Source organism: Barbus barbus (assembly GCF_936440315.1).
Source record: "Barbus barbus genome assembly, chromosome: 43".
NCBI lineage: Eukaryota > Metazoa > Chordata > Actinopteri > Cypriniformes > Cyprinidae > Barbus > Barbus barbus.
In genome coordinates, this window is record NC_136721.1 from 15,569,812 (window position 1) to 15,585,374 (window position 15,563).

A 15,563-nucleotide genomic window follows, 5' to 3' on the forward strand; every position below is an offset into this window, starting at 1 on the left:
GAACGTAGAAGACAGTAACTCTGGGGGGAAGAATTGTTAAATAAATTATGTTATTTTTGTTTTCTTTGCACACAAAAGTATTCTCGTAGCTTCACAAAATTTCAATTGAGCCACTGATGTCACATGGACTGTTTTACTGATGTCCTTACTGCGTTTCTGGGTCTGGGAATATTTAGGTTGCATTGCTGTCATTGCAGGGTCAGAGAGCTCTCCGATTTCATCAAAAATATCTTAATTTCTGTTCCGAAGATGAACGTAGGTCTTACGTGTTTGTAACGACATGAGGGTGAGTAATTAATGACATAATTGTCATTTTGGGGTGAACTATCCCTTTAATTACGCCGCTCTAATCCATTCCAGGATTCACATTTTCACCATCTCACTAGTGAGAAAGTCTTTACAAGTGGGAGGAAAGAGCTCCTTGCTCCTGGCGAAATCACACAAACATCGCTCTCTTTTTAACTTCAACTCTGCACTACTAATAATATAATCTGGAACTGTGATTATCTAATTAGGAAGAAAATTGTACAAAAAATTAATTATAATATTTTACAGACTATTCACGGAGCACAGTGTGGATTCATATAATTGAATAATGTAGTTGGATTCATATAATTTAGTAATATAGCCTATCACTTGGTTTACAAATAAAAATATCTTATTTTATGTCATCATTATTATTTTTTTAATGAATTAAAGTGTTAACAATACCTGCTTTATATTCACCTATTAATTCAAAGCAAGGCACAAATATGTATTTTTGGTCAACCATTACCCAAAACAAACCATTACATTGCTAATAAACATCTCACATCAGCCAGTTATGGGTTGCAGGGGTTTTTTATGTATAAAACATAAGACAATATACTAGCCTGACAAGGTCAGGAGATGGAGAAGAACAGCAAAACACCTTAGGCTGGTTTAAGATGTTTTTTTTTTTTTCAAGTGGTCATTAAGAAGGCGTGTTATCATTATAGGCATACATGTGAAGTGTGACTATGTATTTTTGGTCAGTTATTTATGTTTGATTAAAAAATAATTAACACCACCTGCATAAAGACTTTGTCCTCCTAATTAAACACACACACACACACACACACACACACACACACACACACACACAACACAATAAAATAATTACAAGCCAAAACAGTTCAAATCTAAGGCATAGCTCTCTGCCAAAAGTTCATTGATTATCATTGAAATAAAGTAAATCCGATCATGTCTGAATCCAGTCACTGTCTTGTTTAAAGTGAATATTATATGGAGTTTGGCAGACGTGATAATACGTTCCCTCAAAAACAATTCACCTTAATAGATCAATGAACATGCATAAACAAAACATCCAAACCTTGCAATATTGGCAACTGTTCTTTGACTCCATATAATCTTTCTTTCAACCTTCATTGATGATGAAGGTTGTTACTTTAGGATGTGGCATGTGAACTGGAGTGCACAGAGCAAGTCTTGATGGAGCAAACAGTCAAACAGAACAGTAGTCTGACAGTACCCACTAAATATCCCTATTCCTTTGTTTTTCCTGCTCTTTCTCAGCGAATATACAAGATGGACTACGTGAAATAGAGAAAGTGTATTTATTTGAGGTTTAATCTGTATATCACATGAAGAGAGCAATAAAGAGGCAGCCAATGAGGGATACTGTTGAGGCAGAGAGAACCACGACAATCACACTGCCTGCTAGATTGACCAGGGCTCCAAGACCAGCTCCCACTATGACCTGAGCCAGCTGCACCATACAGGTAAGAGCTGCGCAGTCCATGCCAGTGCCACGGCTCTCCAGAGCTGGTTCATCACTACCCAATTTCCTTTGCTCCTATGACAAGAAAGGCGTTTTGCATAAGAAAAAAAGCTATAATCCTATACAAAATTTTCCACATGGACCTAAAATATCAGCAAACGTCTATACAGCATTGCAAAATGAAAATCACAAGAGAGGTTTCTAATCACCTGAAGATCTGAAGTATCTTATAATGAACTGTGGATCCCAGAAAGCCTTACAGAGAGTATTGTTTGCTCTTTGATAATCCTAAAATGGCATGTTCATAAACTTCCAAGCAAATTTCAAGCTCTTTGAAGAAACAATGAGAACAATTCAAATGCAAGTTGCATTTGCAACATTTAAATCAACATTTTGATTATAATTCAGTCAGAGTTTTAGGGAGGGATTTAGATTTGTAATTGCTTTTTCTGTTTCCTTGCAACTTTATTAACGCTTCAGACATCTCAGGGATTTTAGATAGAAGCCAAATAAAGTGAAAAATCAATGTTTAAAACAAGTGAAGCATCTTGAATTAAAAAAATGTTTTTGGTAAATACTTCTTAGGTGAGTTTTTTTTTAGGGAAAATCGTTGGTGTGTTTGGTGTTTACCAATGGCAGATCTATCAAACATCAGATTCTACAAAGCAAGCTAATAAAATAATTTCATTTCGAATCAATATTTATCAGTAGCAGAGTTTTATGTATTTACTTATTTGATAAGTATTATAATAAGTGGAATAATATTCAGTAAGATGGTTTTTAAATCACTAAATAAACACCTTCAGGGTGCTAAAAGACCCACCATCTTCACATAAGGGCCCTAATTATCCTGTAAGGGTTTATTTTGTGATAATGACCAACTGAATGTACACTAGTACTTACTGACAGGCTTTTATAACTCTTTGCATTACATGAAATGATAAAAAAAACTAACTGACTTTTTTAAAGACTTTCCTGAATAAAGGTATTAATTTCTTTCAAAAAAGTAGATTTTCTTGTTTAAAAATGAATAAAACTTTCAATATACTGTTTAAAGTGGTCATGAACTAAGAAATAAAAATCCTCTTCATCTTTTGATAAGTGCTATAAAAGTCATTATGCTATAAAAACACTAAGTTTCAGAACTCAAAACTTTCTTAAAAACAGCAGTTCATGACCCCTTTAAAACTACTTTTTTGTCCTCCTGTATCACTGACCTCTTCAGCCTTGTGGTACTCTGAGATGAGGTTGAATGGGATGGTGTAGAGAGTGCTGGACATGACTCCAAACACACTGCACAACGTCAGCGTGGCCACAATGTTTGGAAACAGGCCGATCAGACCGGTTCCCAAACCAAACATAAAGTAGCCTAGGAAGTACAGTCCCTTCAGGCCAATATATGGCAGGAGAAGCCTCTGCACATCTGGATGGACACATATGGAAATCATTAAAGCAGGCTGCAACAATAGCCTTCATTACAGAACAAATGGTGAATTGGATGAATAGCAAACACAGATTAACAGATCAGAACTATTCATATGAGTGATAAAACGTCTTCCCTGATAAAACCCTCTGAAATGGCCTTTTCAGTGACACATGACTTGAGGCCCTAATTAGAATGACAGGATGTTGAATAGGACTGTGATTCTCTCATCAAACTATAATTGAACAGTCTTCTTTTGTCTGGATGCATTAAGAAAGTGTAGGTTTAATAAAGTCAGGAAGAATGAACAGTTGAGTCATGGTTCAATATTACTCACATGAATAGAGCGCAGAGGAGACAGCGTTGATGCACAGGCCCCAGCAGCCCACTTCAACCCCTCTCTCATATGTCGCATATGAGGTGGAATTGTGTTCAGCATAGGGGTTCCCCTTATATACAATCTAGAGATGAATACACAGATCCCAGGGATGTTGCATAAGATAAAGCATGTGACAAGGTAATCTGTTGGTCAAATGGGGTAAAAACACTAAGTACAGAGCCAGGTATCTCTAGCTTCGATTATGCTACTCAAAGTGAGTACAAGGATATCACAAGGCTTTTTCCATTTAGACACCACATGGAAATTCAAAGGGACATCAGCTTCTGCTCTGCCGTGATCTTGTGGGTTGGTTTTAAGGCTACTGAGAGTTTTATAAGTCTTACTTCAAATTAGCCTCCGATAAGGTTCACATACACGCTCAAGTCAAGGTTTTCATTCAAAACCTCAGGTCATAAGGTTCATGCAGTTCCTATAAAGACCCTCAGCTTTCAAAGATGGAGACATCATCTTAATTTCATCAAGCCTTTTGTTACTGCTATCACAGTGAAGATCTAATCATATTTTCATACAGCCTGTTAAGTATATGTCTATTCACTGCATCAATGGTGAAATGGCCAGTCATTGCCCTGAACATTTTTCCACACTGTTGAGGTCAGCAAAACAACTTTCTGTACGTACTGACCGCCTACAAGAGACTCACTCATTTATCTCAATTCAGCACTGGCCAAACTATAGTTGTGTGAGGGAAAATAAGATAAAGAAACTGCTATCTTTTAACTGCAACTCAAAACATCTATTGATCCAATTTTCAAGTTCAAAATGCTACTTTTTCAGGAGTACTAAACTGAAATCTAATGGCTGGGTAAATTAATAAATATGAATGAGTCATTATAGATATGATAACTTTTCAGATTATAAGAAAATGTTGGGGTTTTTTCTTTCTTTTGTTAAACTATACTTTTGGCAGTCTGATTTCTTTCACATAAAATCTGAATTACAAAACTGCGATTAAGTTAGCAGCATCAATAGTTTTTGTTACACTACTGTTAAAAGTTTGGCTACAGTAACTTTTTTGTTTTTTATACTTTTATTTCACAAGAACACAGTAAATTAATGAAAAGTGACAGTGACGGTCAAGACATAAAAAACCTGAATTACCGTGGTTTTCACAAAACTATTAATTTATCACAACATTGATAACTATAAGAAATGCTTCTTATGCACCAGGTCAGCATATTAGAATGATTTTTGAAAGGGATCTGAAGGTCAATTATGTGACACTGAAGACTGGAATAGTGCCTGCTGAAAATTCAGTTTTGCCATCACAGGAATAAATTACATTTTGAAATATATCCCAACAGAAAACTGTTCTTTTAAATTGTGAAGATATTTCGCAATGTTACTGTTTTTTCTGTGTTTTTGATCACATACACGCAGCCTTGGTGAGCATAAGAGACTGCTTTAAAATAAAAAAATAAAAAAATTACAAAATCTTACCAGCCCCATACTTTTGAACAGTAGGGTACAATGGGGCTAAAGGCACCCCGGGGTAAAAGGCACCATTGATATTATTTTAATCAAAACCACAAGATGGCACTTTCCAAAACATCCACTTTTCAGGCACTTGCATATTTAGCTGCTCCTTGCGTCTCACTGCAGCCCACAAGATCCAGGGGACGTGGTTGGATCCAGATCCAACTCCTCCCACCTTACATTTACCTAAACCTACCCATCTCCACCCCTAAACCTACCAATCTCCACCCCCTAGATGTGGATCCAACCATGCCCCCTGGATCTTGTGGGCTGCAGCGAGCCCTACTTGGATCCTTGACGCGATCGCGTGCAGCAGTGCAAAGTTGAATCTGTGCTTACTTGAGCTAATATTTTATGTTTTTTAAAATGTTGTAGATTTAAGTAGCAAATGAGAATCGCTAAAATTATTGCATATATTTTGAGACAAAGCCTGGTCTTCTTTATGATTTTCAGTTTTGTTTAAGATAATTAAAGCAACAGTTTTTTAATAATGAAAGAATATGTAAAAGTATGGTATTTGGGGTAAAAAAAACGCCCATTCTGTTGGGGCTGAAGGCGCACAATAATTAACATGATAATTAATAAATGGCTGACTTTTCCATTTGTGGACATGACATGGTTAGATTCAGACGGTAAATATCATATATTATGTTGGGTGTCCACATTAGAGATAATCATGTTTAGGATGAAACCATCATATTTAAAAATATGATATTAATCATATCATATAATAAAATATAATTTGTTGTTACTACTATAAATATACAGTATATTCAATTATTATTGGATCTCCTTCAATACTTTCAGAATCTTTATTTATTAAAATGATTTTGTTTCTGTATTTTAAAGTATATTTTTTATATTAACATTTTAATGACAGTTTATTTATTGAACAAAAATGTATTATTTTATTTTTCAAAATAAGCAGAAAATAGTACAAACTTTGTGCTAAAGTGATTGTTTTGAACAAGTATTAACTTAGATATTATTTAAAAAAATAAAAACATTATTTTAGCTGAAGTTTTTGTATCAATGCCACCTCATACATTTTTTAGTTTTTTAAACAAAATAAACAACTTGAATGATTTATTTTCACACAAAATCTGTTGCTCCATTAAGGTTCAATGTATATACTTTTCCTGCAATTATACATTTTAGGCGCCGTGAATAGCACATTTTTTCTTAAGGTGGGCCTTTAGCCCCAATGTACCCTACTCTTTAAAATGTTTGAAAACAAAGACTCTAAGATTATCAGCGATTACTAAACTAACATGATTTTACACCCAAGAACATATCAAATGGTTGCCTAACAGTTTTACAGTCATTCGGTAGGTCAGGGATTTCAATTGAAAGCACTAGAGTGTGGTGCGCAGCATGTGTATTTAATGGCTGTTTTGAGCCCTCTCTTTAAAGATAGGGATGTGCAGATGAAGCACAACTGGAAAAATCTATCTAATTCCTTTAAATTCCTCCTTCACCCACCTGCCCCATGAAGTCAGTGAAGAAGAGCATGTTGCACAGGAAGGCAGTCCAGCCTAACAGATGACTCACACACAGACAACGATAATGGCTGGGCATGCTAATCATAGCTGACAGTAGAGATTTCAGGGTCATTCTCTTCTGCACCTGAAACACAGTTATGCACAAAGCCTAATAATTTCTACTAAAAGGTTCAAAACCTTGAAGCCATTACCAAAGAATATTTAAGAATACAGTAAATGTATATGGTGCATTTAACAAACCAAGCTTTATTCAGTGAGCTATGATATATAAAACAGAGATCACATGAATCATCGGGTTTTCACAAACCTGTCAAGTCCACGCAGTATGAAGATCTTATAGTTGTCTCTGCACATCATACTGGGATAAGAGAACGTACTTTAAAACAGAAATAAACTGCACTTTGAAGGTTTGTCTAACTAGTTATTTGACAATATGTGCTGAGCAAACCCTAATATGGATGTTGTTTAAGGCAAAGTTATTGATGTAAATCATTGAGAACATCATAAATGTTTTTACAACCACAAAGGGTTGCTATCATTACTGCAATATTTCTCTCTGTAAATAAATCTGCTTTCTTCTTTTGCTAAAACTGAATCACTGATGGAAAAAAATAAATAAATACAAATAATAATAAAAGTGGAACACATTATAACTATTATCATTATGAATATGCTGTTTTACCATGTATTTATATGTACATATACATTATACTGTACATGCATTTTCATTTTAAATTTACTGGACATTTTTACGAATGGACATTAAATAAATGTGGTTACACTTATTTTTTTGCAGTGTAATTATACATTTAAGAACTGAGTAATATTAATTAACTACATGTACTTACTGTATGGTTAAGGTTAGGGTTACTTGTATTATGCATAATTGAGTATTATAATAGTAAGTACATGTAACGTGTAACAAGCACACCTTAAAATAAAGTGTTAACAGAAATGCTTTTCTAGAGTCAAAATTAAACCGGTCAACCTCACATTTCTTACTTTGCATCTTCCTTTAGCCTGTTGTACTGATTTAGTGTTTAAACACACTCATGCATGAAATGCAACTGATGTCTCCCATAATTTGAATACAATTTCCCTCAGGTATTTACTACTCTCTGTGTTTAATTTGAGACCTTTATCAGCCTAATTAAACCAGTGTTCTATCCGTCAGCCTGTGAAACAAGTCTCCCATCACTGCATTAACAAGAACTATATGTTCTGAACATTTTGTCCAAGAGCAGTGTTTAGTGGAACAGAACTCTTTCTCAGGGACAGATGGCAGATAATGTGAGGTTTGTAGCAGGTTAATGATTGCGAGGCTCAGTCGGTAGACTGACAGGATTAGTGAGATTTACAGTTCCTTTTACCTTAGTGGCATTAACAATCCGACACGAACATTAAATAAAAAGTAAGGTTTGATCAAAGTCACTTTGCTATTATGCGTTTCAAACTACAACAGTGTAAATATTTTTTGACCCTATAGTCTGAATAATACAGACATGCAGCATTAGTAACCATAATATCAGTTTACCTGGGTTAATTCATTTGTTTGACTTACATATACATAATTCTGCATTAAAGCATTACTTGGTGTGACTCACTAGCATGACATACAGTCTGGGTTAAGGGCCACACAGCGGAAGTTATGATTCAAAAGAAGCGATCTGAAACATGATTTGATACACACTAATGATGATTTTAGGCTCTAGGGTGCAAAAGTCTGAAATACTGTATGTAGCTTACAATATGTTTGTTAAAAAAAAAAAAAGTTTAGAAAAAAATAATCAAGAAAATACTTAAGATTCTGCACTATTTTAGGTCATTAATCAAATCAGTAAAGTATGCACTCTTGTTCAGACAATAAGATTACTCTGTGCCTTATCATCAATATATTATTATTAATAATATATAAAAATTATTATTTTATATTTTATTTATTTGTATAATAATATGTATAAAACTTTAAAAGGATTATTACTATTATTATTATGAACAGTAACAATAACATTGTATTATTTTTAAATTTTTTTGTATTATAAAAATTTGCCCTCTAATTATTATAATGGAAATACACATTTTTTTTGTACTAAAACAAATGCAAACCAGAATTATTTTCATTTTCAGATTCGACAATATAATGAATGAGACCCATATGTCTAAAATTTTCTGCTATATTATGTAACTATTGTTAACTGTAAACCTGGGCCTGTTTTAATACTTAATGATCTAATAAAATGTAGTGTGAACTTTGAGACCCGTGTACATTTTTCACACCTCATAATAAAGTTATACATAATGGCCATAACGAGTAATCATAATGTCATCACATCACCACAAAGACCTTTTAATATGCCATTATTTCTTGTATTTTTAATAAAATGTTAAAAGCACATGCTCATTTTCATTATCGACCAAACCAAATTGTTTCTGTGAAAGGCATGAGTATCCAGCCTAATTACAGCTCACAAAGGCTGATGCTCCAAGGTCTGAAACAGGTCATTAAAATGTGAGGGGAAACTGGGTGCAGACTGAATCTAAGAATAAAAGCCACATGAAAGGGATTCAAGGTAACACAAATGACCAACCTCGCTGCTAGGCTGCTTGGCACTGGGTGTGACTGCATTGGCTTCACTCAGGGCAGAGAACGAGCGCTGCCTCATTTCAGGAAGAGGTGGAAGTTCTTTGTGTACCGCGCCATAGCCGTTATGATGTTGGTCTTCCAGGAGCAGTGAGGCGGCTGGACAAGAGTCTGAACTGTGATCTTTCATCAGAGGTTTCTCTGGGATGCTGAAAAGGTGCATGGTGAGAAAAATGCCCCAGGTCAATGACGAGAAAAAATAGATAACTTGGTATTCTGAACCCAGTATGACACCAAGTGCAGAGTGACCCCAGTCCATGGCTCCAATCAGATATCCACAGGCTCCACCTAGACCTGCAAGGAAACACCAGATTGCTTTGAAAAAAATAAAAATAAATTCACACTCAGAAAATCAAACACAATTGAAAGTTTCGGGGGGGATGTGCTCTGTTTGTAAAAACCAAAATGCTTCTCCAAATGTAAGACGAAGCACTAAAGTACTTTAGCAAGGGCTGTTCTTGTTTTAGGAAGGAATTTAAATGTATTAGCTCTTGCTACACCAATTACAGCAGTGGCCTTTATAATGGAATAGTGTGCATGAGACAAAACAAGCTATGGACATTTATTTACCAAGAAATTATTCTGAATGAAGTTGAAAGTTTCTGTAGTAGTTTTACAAATTGTTGAAAAATCTTCCATGCCATTATATTAAAGGAGTGGAATCCTGGAGCCATCTCAACCTTCATAAAATATATATTTGTTTCTTCTTGAATAATTATTCAATTGAAGTTACATTTATGCATGTTAGAAAATAAGTTGAATATGGCTTTAGCATTTTACTCTCTAAGAAGCTGCTCTCATTGTGTGCGTGTATTGAAACATATTTGATAAGATTCGGTGGAGAGCCCACCAACCTTGAAGTACAGATATGTGTTCTCTGCGTATGTGTGCGAGTGTTTGTCTTCGCAGCTAGATTTGGAGACAACCCTAGGAGGAAACCGTCATTTGCCATCACACTGATGTCCAGGGTATCAGATATACGTCTCTGAAGAGACCATTGTGTCTGACCTCTGATCACTTGTCACCAAACGTCATGTGTGGAGATTTTCTAATTTTATCTGTGTAATGGCGTAATTAGTGACCTCTGTTAGATATACTGGTGTCTTGAACATGTACACAGAGCGGCCTACGAACTCCATCACGAGTACTAAAGCTTACTTCTGCGGATGAAACTGCAAACTATTTTGTTCAGTAAATTCCTCTCTAATTGATCGCATCTCTGACTCCTGGTCTTCATTCATCATACCTGGTCCTTGGGTTTTAACTGTACATTCCCCTACAATATATAAAAACTGTGTTCTGTCACATTAAATATATGTTAGGAATGTTAATTTATCTATTATTCACTTCAGCGACTGAATTGAGAACACAGAATGCTTTTCACCACTGATTTTCATTCTTCATCTTTTGAATCAGCAGGAAATCACTTAGACATCACACGTGCTAAATACAGGAGCCATTGTGTTTTTCTGGTGGAGCTGTTAACAGCACTTATGGCATGACAGGGTTTGTCATAACATGGCTATGCCTTTTATTTTTTTTAAACCTAAACCTCACTTCAGCCTACAAGATGTCGTTTAGGTCATAGCATTTGAATCATAAAAGGAAAACTCTCAAAATAAAGATATTGTAATTAGCTTATTTAAGTAATGCTGACAAAAGCATTGTTAGATATCACACAACTGTGAACTATTTAAAAGATATATATTTTTTATCATTTACCTCTTCTAATTGTAAGGTCAGAGCATTAATTTTCTTTTTAATAGATACAATGCCGTTCAGAAACTTGTCTGTAATGTTGACAAAGGCTGCATTTAATAGTGATAGTGAAGTGGCATACGGCATGGTGACCCATACTCGGAATTTGTGCTCTGCATTTAACCCATCCAACGTGCGCACACACACAGCAGTGAACACACACACACCGTGAACACACACCCGGAGCAGTGGGCAGCCATTTATGCTGCGGCGCCCGGGGAGCAGTTGGGGGTTCGGTGCCTTGCTCAAGGGCACCTCAGTCGTGGTATTGAGGGTGGAGAGAGCGCTGGACATTCACTCCCCCCACCTACAATCCCTGCCGGCCCGAGACTCGAACCCGCAACCTTTGGATTACGAGTCCGACTCTCTAACCATTAGGCCACGACTTCCCCCATATGAATAAGTAAACAGTAAAAACAGCAACATTGTGAAATATTATTACAGTTTAAAGTAACCGTTTTCAACTTTAATAGATTTTAAAATGGCATCTATTCCTGTGATGCAAAACTGAATTTTCAACATCATTACACTGGTCTTCAGTGTCACATGATCCTTCAGAAATGAATCTTATATGCTGATTTGCTGCTCAAGAAACATTTCATGTTATTATCAATGTTAAAAATGATCGCGGTTTAATATGTTTGATTCTTTGATGAATGTAAAACTCCAAAAGCATTTACAGTATTTAAAATATTTATGTTTTTATATAACAGTATAATCGATATATGCACTACTATACAATCAAAATCTTAATAGATATTATAATAAATATTTTGGACTTAAGAAGTATCAAGTTGTAGTCTGAGGGAAGGTTGTTTTAGCGGTGAGCAAGTGAGTGTGATATATATAATGTGTGTGATAATATAATGATACAGGTTTGACAAAATACAGAGAAAACAAATCAAATGCTGCATTTAAAGAGCATTCAAGTGATTAATTAGTGGACATTTGCTATTGTTAATAGGTTACATTGCAGGGCATATTTTGTCAGTAAAAGTAGACCAAAAATGACAACGATAACAAAAAACTCTGTATGGAAGGTTATGCACAATTACACACAAACACCAACCCACCTCAGAGCCACAGTAGCGATGCAGTCACATGGCTCTGAAGTTCTTAGCTCCAACCCATGATCTCAGCACATGACTGGGCGTATTTGGATTAGAATACCTAGAGTGCACACAGACCCCTCGGGGCCTGAGCACCATGAACAGACTGACACAAAAATCACCAAGTTTAACTATAACTGGGTACTCAGGAAGTTCTTTTAAGCATTTGCTTAATTTCTGGGGTGCTATTTTTCTTAGATGGCAATCGTGTATATATATAAAAAAAAAAATACAAAAAAATCATTATATAGACATCATCTGGGTAAATAAATATCTTCACTTTGTCCACTCATACAGTACATAAAAACCTTCCACATTCACCATAGAGCAGTTAATAAAAATACACTAGTGTCTTTTGTGGGGTAGATGTTATTCACACGAGACTCGAAGCATGACTAATATGTTGTTTTCACTCTTCCTTCTAAAGAGATTAAGACTGATGTCTTAGGACGGCTTTTTTTTTTTCCTTTTTAGGTCATGGAAGTATGTGTGTGACAGTGATGAAACACACGGGGGGGGGGGGGGGGGGGGGAAGGGGTGTCCTCCAAAGTCATCAAGATTTTGAGCAGTAAACACCCCGGATTTTACCGAGAGTTTAAAGGACACACAAAAGCAGGGTGTTTTCTGATGTCTTGTTAACACAAACGAATCCCTTGAAGGTATTACCACTGCATATAGACAGCAGGATATGGTTACATCAGTAAAACAGTACCAAAGCACCCTACCGACCTGTGTTACAGATGGTGAAAGAGGAAACGGGCCGTTGCCATAGTACCAACCAATTTCACATAAGTACTTGGAATTCAGTCCAAATAATACACTTGGAAGCTTTCAAAAATGCTTCTTCAAAAAACAGTTAAAACAAATGCTGTCAGTCAGCTTCACATTGCAAAACGGTCTGTAATGTACAGCGGTAATTGCAGAGAAGCATGTGCATCTTTAAAAGGGCACATCAAGAAAATAATGGAGTTTCCTAAAGAACTGACAGGATCGAAATGGCAAAAGCAAAAATATGTATCAGAAATGCAGCGGCCATAAAAGTAAGAAATGTATCCACATAGGACACATACTTAAAAATGTATAGTATTCGATGACGCTTCGATTTAAAGAGTGCAAAAATCAATCCATTTTGTGAATTATATTGCTACAGTTAACTGCAAATAGACTCAAGACACCATGGAAAGACATTAATGAAATAATCACACCAGCACAAAAATGGTTAATAGTGCTATAGGCACGTCAATCTGACTGTATGTCATAATGCACAATGCTTCAGAACATCTTCACAGCAACAGAAGAGTAAGGCAGAGAGGTTTCAATTATGGAATTGTCAAGGTAATCGTATAGCTTTTAAGACAAAAGAAATGTCTCATTCAGCTTCTTTTGCTGTGTTCAGCTTGTATAGTTGTTTTGTAAATTAGAAACTTCAATAAAGGCATATTTTCATCATATGAAGCAAGATCAATCTAAATCACTCATCGTTGCTCCTTACCTGTGAGTAAGGCATGATAATGAAGCCCTCTCTCCTTATCCCGATGAGAACACACATCAAACAAATAGGCTTTAATGGGCCCGTCAATGAAGTCCGCCGCAAAGTCAAACATCACCACTCCAAACATGACCACTACAATCGCCCACGTCCTTTTAATATTCCTGTCCTCTAGTATAGCTGGAGGAGAGAAACAACATCATGCTTAGTTTAAATCAAAAACACATTATGCATTAAATGCTAATGAATACTATTGAATATAACTTTTTACAAAAGTCAATAAGGTCTATTGTTCAAAAGACAAAAGTAAAAAAATGCATAAATAAATAAAACATGAAGATTAGGTTTTTCTTTCAGTTGTTTACATTTTTTTGTAGTCTTTTGTAATGCATAAATGAATTTGCATATATATATATATATATATATATATATATATATATATATATATATATATATATATATATATATATATATATATATATATATATACACACACACATACAGTATATACATGCATGTACTAAAAAAAAATAATTTGTTACCCCTCTGACTTAAAATTATTCAACTAAAATATTCCAACTGTCCCTTAAATTAACATTGAGCAACTTAAAATTTCAAGTCAGCGGGGGTAACAAATTATTTTAAGTTGAAGCAACTTTTCTTTTTTTTTTTTTACAGTATACATACACATATATATATATATATATATATATATAAACTAATAAACTAAATAAAAGTGTGAATTGGTTTACATTTTTGCCAAAGCACACCTAATTGTAGTAATGAAAACAGTTTTCTTCAGTATTTTAAATGTGTGTGCTTGGTAAATTGATAAGTACTCTTTATTACAAATGATTCTAGATTTGTAGTATTTAATAGGAAATATGGTAGGAATAGGTAAAGATTCCCATAATGCTGAAAAAAAATCCAGGCAATGTCCAGCTGTGTTATATATTCCACAACTATTTTTGACTCCTTTGGTCATTAAAAAATCAATTTGATATGTGACAACACAACAGGAGAGAAACGTTTAATTTTTGTAGTTATTTGAAGTTCCTATTTCTGCTTAGCCTTCCTTCCTTAGTCATTATTTCCTTCTTTTTTTTAAATTCCAACCTAACATCATTTTTAGCCGTCAAGGGAGGCACAGCAAATATAATTTGCTAACTGTTTTTAAAATTGCATTGCCAAACTGCAGATGCTTTAACTACCAGCCTAGACACAAGTAGCTCCTGGTTTCCATCTTTTACTTTGGCTGCACCTACCTGATGTGACCGCATCTCCATTTAAAAATAAAGTCAGGCCCACTAACATCATAATCCCGAGCAAGAGTATGTATGGTCGCCTTCGGCCCCATGGAGATCTACAGTAGTCACTTGCCGAGCCGATGACAGGCTGTAGGATAAAACCCAAAACAGGGCTGATGAACCACACCAGGCTGTAGAGGCGTCTGGGGAGCCCAACGCTCAGCAACACCGGTGTGACAAACGCTGCCTCAACGGCATAGCAGAATTCCCTTCCAAACATGACCATGCCGTGCATGATAAGCCTTCCTCTGGAGTGCTTCGAAGGCTCCACCGCTCCAAACACAGCTGGTTCCATGCAATCCAAATAGTCCTCTTTTGGTCCCGAGTCCACCGGGTAGTGCTCCATGGATGCGAGCGGGCTGTCTGGTGTGGAGAACCTGCAAGGCTGGTCCTCGGTTAAGAGAGTCATGGTTGTCGGTCTTGAAACTCTTAATTCCTATTGCATAGTTGAGCAATAAAGCACAAAACTAGTATTTACAATGTCAGCTAAGCTGAGAAGAAAAAGAGGTGGTCGTCTGGTTGAGATCAAGGAAGTAAGCCTTGCTTTTTTTTCTTGTTTTTGTTGCCAAAGGCCACTGGTGGAGTCCGTTGTAAGCACGTGATAAAGATTAGGAGCTGTGGATGTTCTTCCACCAACTGGGTTAGAAGTTCAGAACCAAAAATTTGTAGTTAATATAATAGCAAGTATTTATCAGATAAAGA

At 35.6% G+C, this 15,563-nt stretch overlaps 1 protein-coding gene across 1 annotated transcript; it reads right to left on the minus strand.

Moving 5' to 3' along the window:
- Positions 1-1,588: 1,588 nt before the first annotated feature.
- LOC306862474 (membrane-associated transporter protein-like) lies at positions 1,589-15,270 on the minus strand (the record flags this gene model as incomplete). The annotated part of the gene is made up of 7 exons (XM_079405289.1): positions 1,589-1,834; positions 2,977-3,182; positions 3,520-3,643; positions 6,538-6,681; positions 9,146-9,492; positions 13,558-13,734; positions 14,820-15,270. The coding sequence occupies 7 exons, from the start codon at positions 15,268-15,270 to the stop codon at positions 1,619-1,621; spliced, it is 1,665 nt and encodes a 554-aa protein (XP_079261415.1). The 3' UTR covers positions 1,589-1,618.
- Between the last annotated feature and the right edge of the window lie 293 nt (positions 15,271-15,563).